This window comes from Carlito syrichta, unplaced genomic scaffold, assembly GCF_000164805.1.
Source record: "Carlito syrichta isolate Samal-C Ts95f unplaced genomic scaffold, Tarsius_syrichta-2.0.1 Scaffold314725, whole genome shotgun sequence".
Classification (NCBI taxonomy): Eukaryota; Metazoa; Chordata; class Mammalia; order Primates; family Tarsiidae; genus Carlito; species Carlito syrichta.
In genome coordinates this window covers 316,679-326,726 of record NW_007258821.1, presented here as the reverse complement: position 1 = coordinate 326,726, position 10,048 = coordinate 316,679, and the positions used below count along the sequence as shown (strand labels likewise).

General features: G+C 42.4%; 1 protein-coding gene across 6 annotated transcripts in view; it reads left to right on the top strand.

Annotated features, from left to right (window-relative positions):
• The window catches only part of POGZ (pogo transposable element derived with ZNF domain), a 43,917-nt gene that overhangs the window by 25,669 nt on the left and 8,200 nt on the right, over positions 1–10,048 (top strand). For all 6 annotated transcript variants that reach the window (XM_008071801.2, XM_021719457.1, XM_008071803.2 and 3 more), the window contains 2 exons: positions 7,342–7,442; positions 8,251–8,397. In XM_008071801.2, the coding sequence (XP_008069992.1) occupies positions 7,342–7,442; positions 8,251–8,397 (248 nt within the window). The remainder of the gene's footprint in view (positions 1–7,341; positions 7,443–8,250; positions 8,398–10,048) is intronic.

The following is a 10,048-nucleotide window of genomic DNA, read 5'->3' as shown; positions in this document are numbered from 1 at the left end:
AAAAAAAAAAATTGGCCAGGCATGGTAGTGCGCACCTATAGTTCCGGCTACTTGGAAGGCTGAGGCGGAAGGATCGCCAGAGCCCAGCAGGTCGACATTGGGGTGACCATGAGTGTGCCATTGCAGTGAGACTCCAACTGGGAAAAAAAAAAAGACAAAAATCATGTGAATACAGGAAAATGTGAGACCAAGATAGTATATTGTAAACATATGCATTGTATGATACCAATGATAGGTGAAATAGCTCAGATAAAGGAAAGTCCTTGTAGCTATGTGTTATAGAAAATGGTACTTAAGCCGGGCTTGGTGGCTCAGCCTGTAATCCCACACCTTGAGAGGCTGAGGTGAGTGGATTGCCTGAGCCCGTGGGTTCGAGACCCGCCCGGGCAACTTGGCAAGACCTCATCTCTACAATAAATAAAAAATTAGCCGGGTGTGGTAGCGTGCGCCTGTAGTTCCAGCTACTTGGGAGGCTGAGGTGGAAGGATCGCGGGAGGCTGAGGCGGAAGGATCGCTGGAGCCCAGCAGGTTGAGGCTGCGGTGGCTGGGAGCGGCCACTGCACTCCAGTCTGGGCAACAGAGTGAGACTCCAACTCAAAAAGAAAGATTTAGATGAATGGACGTTGGTGTAGAAAAGCTTTTAGGTGGTTTGAACAGTATGATCAAAAGCATTAAAGACAAATAGGCACGTTTTCTGGATGTGTTTGCTACAAATGAAAATTCTTGACTAAAAATGAATGAAACTGTAAGAATGTTACATCATTTAACTGAGAGACTGGAAGTGGAGCAGGCATCAGCCTAGAACTTACCTTGGTCTGTTTCTCAACAGGTCATGTCTCTTCCTCATAGCAGTGTGATCATGTCTCAGTGTGATCGTATCTCAGTATGACAGTGTCTCAGTGTGATACAGTGCCTGAGACACTGTATCAAGACACTAAATTGTCTAGACAAGGAAGAAACTTTATCTTCACCTATCCTTCTTTCCTGAGTTTGTTTCTTATGTGTGTTGATTGCTTTTCCCCTTTCTCTTTGGCCATATTTGGCTCATAGGCCCATTCCTAAACCAGGTATTGGCAAGGGAAATGGGATTGCCATAGTGGCTTAAACTAGCGCTGGTCAATAGAAATATAATGTGAGTTTTCTGTGTAATTTTGGTTTTTCTAATAGTCACTTTAACTACAGTGGCACCCCCTTTATCCATAGTTTGTTACCATGTCAATCACAGTCCAAAAATAGGTGAGTGCACTACAATAAAATATTTTGAGAGACTGTATTCACATAACTTGTATTACAGTGTACTGTATAATTGTTCTATTTTATTTTTTGTTGTTAATCTCTTACTATACCTAATTTATAAATTAACTATCATAGATATTTACGAGGGAGGACCCAAAAAATCCAGGAATTTATTTACTTCAAAGTACTCTCCATTTGATGCAGTACACCAGTTAGGATGCTTTTTTCCAATACTCAAAACAATTTTTTTTTTTTTTTGAGTTGGAGTCTCACTCTGTTGCCCAGACTGGAGTGCAGTGGCACACTCCCGGCCACCGCAGCCTTAACCTGTTGGGCTCCGGCGATCCTTCCACCTCAGCCTTCCAAGTAGCTGGAGTTACAGGCAGACGCCACCATGCCCAGCTAATTTTTTTGATTTATTGTAGAGATGAGGTCTCACCAAGTTGCCTGGGCGGGTCTCAAACCCACGGACTCAGGCAATCCACTCACCTCAGCCTCCCAAAGTATGGGATTACAGGCTGAGCCACCAAGCCCGGCTCAAAACTTTTTTAACTCATCAGTTTTGATGCCTCTGAGTGCTTCTGCCATTTTTTTGTTTCACCTCTTCCACATCAGCTTCCCTTTGAGGACTTTTTTCATCTGGGGAAACAATGAAATCACTCAGGGCAAGACCGGGTAGATAGGAAGGGTGGGGCACAGGGGTCATGCTGTTTTGGGTGAAAAACTGCTAAACACTCAGTGTGGAGTGGGTGGGTACATTCGTAAATCCCCCATCATGAAATGGGCAAATGTGTTGAAAGAATCTCCCAAAAAAATTCACATAAACTGAATACAGTCTCTCAGAAAGTGCTGGCTGGTATACTGATACTGATGGGTTCCTAAAACACGTGCATAGTGGGAGAAACCTGTACTACAAGGTATATGCCCTCCAAAAAATAATTCCTTTTTTTTTTTTTTGGTGGGGTTCCCCCTTATGTATAGAAAAATCATGGTATGTATAGGATTTGGTCCTGTTTGAGGTTTCCAGTATCACTGGGGGTCTTGGACAGTATTCCCTCGGACAGTGGGAGACTATTGCAAAGTTTAAAAAAAAAAAAAAACCACCAGGCCAAGCACATATATCCCAGCACTTTGGGAGACAGAGTCAAGAGGATTGCTTGGGACTAGGAGTTTGAGACCAGCCTAAACAACATAGTGAAACTATCTCTACAAAAAACTTTAAAAATTACCCAAGCATGGTGGTGAATACCTGTAGTCCCAGCTACTTGAGAGACTGAGGCAAGAGGATTATTTGAGCCCAGGAATTCAAGGCTGCAGTGAGTTATGATCACACCACTGCACTCCACCTTGGGTGACAGAATGAGACCTTGTCTCTTAAAAAAAAAAGGCAGGAGTAACGAGGGGCCAGGCGTGGTGGCTCAAGCCTGTAATCCTAGCACTTTGGGAGGCCAAGGTGAGGGAAGACCTCATCTCTACAATAACTCAAAAAATTAACCGGGCATGGTAGCATGCGCCTGTATTTCTGGCTACTTGGGAGGCAGAGGTGGAAGGATCGTCTGAGCCCAGCAGGTTGACGCTGGGGTCGCCGTGAGCATGCCACTGCACTCTAGCCTGGGCGACAGAGTGAGACTCCAATTCAAAAAAGGAAAATTAATTTTAATAAATTAATAAAATAAATTTTAATGGTATATTTTATCTAACTTAATATATTCAAAATCTATTTATTTCAACATGTAATCAACATTTAAAATTAATCCGATATTATCATTCTTTTTTTCCCCATTAAAACACAGATTTTTTTTTGAAATGCAAATCTCAAATTTGGGCTTAACCACATTTTAAGTGTTCTCTCGACACATGTTATTGCTAGCTTCCATATTGGACAGTGGAACTTTGGAGTAATCATTTGAGAGCAGAATGTACATTGGAGTCAGCTATCATGACACTATTGTATAGTGCCAGGGGAGCCACCTTGGTCTAAGATAAGACCAAATTTCTTCACTGTCCGTTATGTGAAGCCAGAATAACTCATTCACACCTCCCAGTGACAAACCTAACTCATTTTTATACAGAATCTGGTGGGTCGGTTTTTGTTATTTCATTTATGTCTGGATCCCACAGAGAGACTATAAGTTGGCCTTATGGAAAAGAAACAGTGTAGACCCTCATCATTTTTCTTTTCTATTGGCTTCCCACTGTTACCCCTGCCTTTTCATTTTTGAGTCTCTTATAACTTAAAATTTATGCTAATCAAATAACCATCTTTTCTTAGTGTATATACTAATTTTATTCTTGGATTCTTTTGTAACACCCATGACAGATCCTTCATGAAAGTAGCCTTTTGAAAAATTGATGCATAACAGGTGTACATAATTTAAGGATGCATATAATTGAACACATGCGTGCATTCATGTAATTTGTAAAAATCAAATCAGTGTGCTTGGGTTGGCCATCACCTTGAGTATTTGTTTTCGTTATGCTAAAAACATTCTAATCATACTCTTTTCTCACTATTTTAACATCTGTAATAGACTGTAGTTACCCTACTGATCTATCTAACACTTGTTCTTATTCCTTCTCTCAAACCATGTAATTGTACCCAGTAATCAGCTTCTCTTCACCTCCTTTCCCCGATCCTTCCCTGCTGCTGGTGACATCCAGTCTTCTCTCTGTCTTCATAAGATCCATTTTTTTTTTTTGCTCACATATATGAATGCAAACATGCAATTTGCCTTTTTGAGCTTGGCTTATTTCACTTAACATGCCTCTAGTTTCATCCATGTTGTTGCAAAAGGCAGCATTTTATTCTTTTTTTATGACTGAATAATATTCCATTGTGTATTCATACCACACCTTTATTAACTTCTAATGGGTACTTAGGTTGATTACATATTTTGGCTTTTATAAATAGTGTTGCAATAAACATGAGAGTGCATATATCTTTTCAAAAAGTAGCTTGTTTTTTAATGCTAGTATTTTGGCACCCATTGGTTTTTTTGATTTGGGAGACATTTATTTTGCTTTTATTTTTGGAAGTATTTTTAAATTATAGACATCATGACATTTCACCCCTAAACACCACGGCAGTCCCCAACATTTTTGACATCAGGGACCAGTTTCATGGAAGACAGTTTTTCCTTGGACAGGAGGTGGGATCAGGCATTAGATTCTCATAGAATCTAGGTCCCTTGCATGGAATTCACAATAGGGTTCATGCTCCTATGAGAATCTAATGCTGCCACTGACCTGACAGGTGGAGGAGCTCTGCTTGTGCACCACTCATTTTCTGCTGAGTGGTCTTATTCCCATAGGCCACAGACTGGTACTGGTCCACAGCCTGGGAGTTGGAGACTCCTGCTTTACTGTGTATCTCTAAAAATTAAAGACGTTTTTCTGTATATAGCCACCATACCTTTGTTAAGACCTAACAGAATCAATCAGAAATTCTTAATATCATCTAATATAGTAGTCCCTGACCTTTTTGACATCAGGGATTGGTTTTGTGGAAGACAGTTTTTCCAGGGACTAGGGGACAGAATTAGGGGCAGAGATCTTCTGGCATTAGATTTTCATAAGGAGCATGCAACCTAGATCCCTTGCATGCGCAGTTCACAATAGGGTTCAAGCTCCTATGAGAATCTAATGCTGCCACTGATCTGACAGGATGAGGAGCTCCTCTCACCCACTGCTCACTTCCTGCTGTGTGGCCCAGTTCCTAACACGCCACAAACTGGTACCAGTCCGTGGCCCTGGGGTTGGGTACCCCTGAATACCTAGTTTATTTTCAAATGTCCTAAGTTGTCCCCAGAACGTCAGTGGATCATTATACTTTTAGTTACAACAGTGTACTCTTTTTAAAGAGGTGGGGTCTTGCTGTGTTGCCTTGACTGGTCTTGAACCTGTGGGCCTCAAGAGATCCTCTTCACTTGGTCTCCCAAAGTGCTGGGATTACAGACATGAGCACGGTGTCCAACCAGATCTTTTACTATTGATGTAGTGTGACAACTGTGACAATAGAGCTGATATATGCGTAGTAGGAAAAACCTTTGAGACTGGTTGAAATTGTCCATGGAAAACATAGACTAAGAAAGGCCTGAAGAGAAGGTTGCTTACAGATGTTCTAGAAAAGAAAATTAAAGAAGATAAGTGAATTGAAAAGAGGTGGGGGAGAGAAAATATCGTCATGCTGCTAGTTAACTTTTCACATGTCATGAACTTTTATGCCCACAGGCCTTTCCTCCTGCTCTCCTCTTGCTTCTTCCGTCTGGCAAATCCCTATTCATCTTTGAAGGTTCAGCTTATGTATCTTCTTGTAGCTTTTCCTCATTTCTCTAGACAGAATGTCTGATTTATCTGTGTTCTCACAGCACCTAATGTACCTCTAGGCAGTGATTCTAACTGGGACTCAAGACCTCTTTGAGAATACACACAAAATATGTTGAACCCTCTTCCTAGAACAATAGACATTTTACTCTTTTGCATATAATTTGAGGGGATACCTGGGTTTCCCAAGACCTGTTCTATGGACCCTAAATTAAGAACCCCAGGCTTGACCGGGCTCGGTGGCTCAGCCTGTAATCCCGCACTTTGGGAGGCCTAGGTGAGTGAATTGCCTGAGCCTGCAGGTTCGAGACCCGCCTGGGCAACTTGGCGAGACCTCATCTCTATAATAAACCAAAAAAATTAGCCGGGCGGGGTAGCACACGCCTGTAGTTCCAGCTACTTGGAAGGCTGAGGTAGACGGATCACCTGGACCCAGCAGGTCGAGGCTGCAGTGGCCAGGAGCATGCCACTGCTCTCCAGTCTGGGCGACAGAGTGAGACTCCAACTCAAAAAAAAAAAAAGAACCCCAGGCTTGAGGCTGAGGTGAGTGGATTGCCTGGGCCTGCGGATTTGAGACCCGCCTGGGCAACTTGGCGACACCTCATCTCTACAATAAATTAAAAAAATGAGCCGGGCGTGGTAGTGCTCACCTGTAGTTTTAGCTACTTGGAAACCTGAGCGAAAGGATCACCAGAGCCCAGCAGGTCGAGGCTACAGTCTGGGTGACAGAGTGAGACTCCAGCTCAAAAAAAAAAAAAAGAACCCTAGGCTCTTGTTTGTTTTTCTTTAAGGAGTTATTTCAACTTTACTCATCTTTTGAGGAGGAGTAGAGGGCCTGGACATTGTCCATTACGTATTTAAAGACTTTAAGTTTACAATTTTTATATTGCAAAAATTTGAAACTAATTTCTGTGAAAGTAAGAAAAATGCAAATAACTCCTTTTTTGGCCATACTGTATAATTCAAAATATGTAGCAATTAAACATTTTACTAAGAAATTTAGAATTGCAACCTCATAAGCTTTATAAAATGAACAGTTTCAAAGTATAATGATTTCAAATTTGTTAATTGTAAAAAAAATAATAAGGCAAGAACTTCTATTCGTGATTGTTGGTCTTTGAAGGGCAAATTCTTATTTGTACTCACTTAGTAGGTGTGATAATATTTGTTGAATTATTCATAGGAGATAATCATTGTCTGTGCTTAAGCAGAGGAATGAAGTCATGTAGTATTTTTAAAGAATTCATTTGACAATGTTTTATAAAGAGTAGATGCTGTACAGGTTTATTGGAGAGAGAGGAGGTATTGGAAGCCAGCTGGTTAGCAATGGGAAGTCACTTGGGTCTCCTAAGTATTTGGTCTATAAGTATTGGAGAAGCAACAGCTCCTAGAGGCATTGTGAGATGATGATGACAAAGTACAGGGTTTGGCATTGAGATCATGCTTGTGTTTTGAGGTTAGAAAGAGAGATGCAGAAGTAAGGGAAACAACGGAAAGCCAAGAGGATTCTGAATTAAGTTAGAGTTGATTTAGAATATCTAATTTACAATGTCTGGAGATAGTTTAGAATCTAGACTAGAGCTTTGCTCATAACAAGTCTGAGCTAGAGACATAAGATTATTTGTTATCGGCAACACAAATGTTAAGGCAGAACCATTTTAAAGAAAGAAGGGATCTGAGATTTACTGATCGTTGAAAATGAAGATGTAGGAGTTAGAGAAAATAAAGCAGGACTTTTGTCTTATTTTCAGGTGGATTTATTGATTATTTTTCTTCTTACAGCCAAGTGCAAGATCTGTGAGTGGGCGTTTGAAAGTGAGCCACTATTTCTCCAGCATATGAAGGATACCCATAAACCTGGAGAGATGCCTTATGTTTGCCAGGTATTACCTTTTTCTCCAGGGCATTTCAGCCATTTGGCTCAGGTCAGAGAATCCACTGATGAGTATTGCCAAACACCTACTGCTTACACTCAGTTTAGGAACTCTGAGAAGATACAGGAGAAATCCTGTCTTCAGGATTTTCCATATAGGAGAAAAAATGTAAAAGAGCATATCCACAAGTACAAAACCCATCCAGGGAACACGTGCATGTACTAAGGGAGTATTTGTCTCCTAAATTTGCCCTTTGAGGATGAACACAGAAAACTTTATTTTTCTTAGAGAAAATGGATTTTTCTCAGACTTTCCTGTCCTTCTCTGTTATCTTAAATAATAGCTACATGTGGCCGGGCTCAGTGGCTCAGCCTGTAATCCCAGCGCTTTGGGAGGCCGAGGTGAGTGGATTGCCTGAGCTCGCGGGTTCGAGACCCACCTGGGCAAATTGGCGAGACCTCATCTCTACAATAAATTAAAAATAAGCCGGGCGTGGTAGTGTGCACCTGTAATTCCGGCTACTCGGAAGGCCGGAGCCCAGCAGGTCAAGGCTGCGGTGAACGGGAGCAGCCACTGCACTCCAGTCTAGGTGACAGAGTGAGACTCCAACTCAAAAAAATAATAATAATAATAATAATAATAGCTACATGTATCACAAACATAGCCCTGCACTACAAAGTCAGAAAAAGCATTCGATTTATATACATTTAGGAAAACTTTTTTTTTTAATATTTAAAAATTGTAGCTGCTACCTCTTTTTTCAGGCCTCAGTTGTTCACTTCATTCTTAGCCTTATTTTCCTTCTTGTGTGACTCAGGTTTGTCAGTATCGTTCCTCACTCTACTCCGAGGTAGATGTCCATTTTCGGATGATCCATGAGGACACTCGGCATCTGCTCTGCCCTTATTGCCTGAAGGTCTTCAAAAATGGCAATGCTTTCCAACAGCATTACATGAGGCACCAGGTACCAGGCACCAAGCATTTCCCATATTCTCATGTTTTTAAACATGGATGCTGGGGCCAGGACTAAACCTACACAAACAATTTGGGTAGAGAATATAATATGGGTGTGTTAGCAAAAACTTGTTGAATTTCAGTTATGTGCCATATAGTAGTCTAGGTACTAGAGATTTGCTGGTAAACAGGACAATAGACAGGGCATAGTGGCTTACACCTGTAATCCCAACACTTTGGGTGGCTAAGAAGGGAGGATCCCATGAAGCCAGGAGTTCCAGACCAGCCTGGTCAACATAGCAAGACCCCATTGCTACACAAAAAATTAAAAATTAGCCAAGTCTGGTGATGTGCCTGTAGTCCCAGCTACTTGGGAGGCTGAGGTGAGAGGGATGCATTGAACCCTGGAGTTTGAGACAGTAGTGAGCCATGACTGATTGAATCACTGCACTCTCCAGTCTGGGCAACAGAGTGAGATGCATGTCTATAAAAAAAAAGCCGGACTTGGTGGCTCAGCCTGTAATCCTGCGCCTTGGGAGGCTGAGGTGAGTGGATTGCCTGAGCCCGTGGGTTCGAGACCCACCTGGGCAACTTGGCGAGACCTCATCTCTACAATAAATCAAAAATCAGCCGGGCGTGATAGTGCATGCCTGTAGTTCCAGCTACTTAGAAGGCTGAAGTGGAAGGATCACCGGAGCCCAGCAGTTGAGGCTGCGGTGGCCGGAAGCGGCCACTGCACTCCAGTCTGGGCGACAGAGTGAGACTCCAACTCAAAAAAAAAAAAATTAAAAAAAACACAGTACAATAAAGCATGAAAAATGTTATGTTAGGGAGAAATGTAGGATACAGAAAAGCATATAATGGCTGGGTGTGGTGACTCACGCCTGTAATCCCAGCACTTTAGGAGGTGGGGGCAGGAGGATCCCTTGAGCCCAGGAGTTCGAGAGCAGCCTGGGCAACATAGCAAGACTTTGTCTCTATAAAAGGTAAAAAAAATTAGCCAGGCATGGTGGCGCATGTCTGTAGTCCCAACTACCTGGGAGACTGAGGTAAAAGAATTGCCTGAGTCCAGGAGGTTGAGTCTGTGGTAAGCCATGAGTGTGCTACTGCACTCCAGCCTGGGCAACAGAGTGAGACTCTGACTCAGAAAGAAAGAAAGAAAAGCATGTAGCTACTCTGGACGCCCTGTGAGGCTTCTAGGAAGAAGTGGTGTTCAAGACCTGAAGGATGAATACGAATGAGCCTGATAAAATAGGACAGACAATAGTATGCCCGAGGCACACAGAGTAAGAGTATGGAGGTTCAAGAAATTGAGGGATTTCATGGTTCACTGAGAATGTAGGCCATAAGGAGAGGGGGGATTTGGAAGTTAGGCAGGGACAAATCATGGAGGATCTTGTAAGCAATGAAGAGGAGTCATTAGGAAGCCATCTGAAGGGACGTTAAGCCCTGGAGTGGTGTGTTCAGACTTGCTTTAAGATTTTACCCTAAGCCGGGCTCGGTGGCTAAGCCTGTAATCCCGCACCTTTGGGAGGCTGAGGTGAGTGGATTGCCTAAGCCCGCAGGTTTGAGACCCCCCTGGGCAACTTGGCGAGACCTCATCTCTACAATAAATAAAAAATGAACCGGGCGTGGTAGCGCGCGCCTGTAGTTCCAGCTAC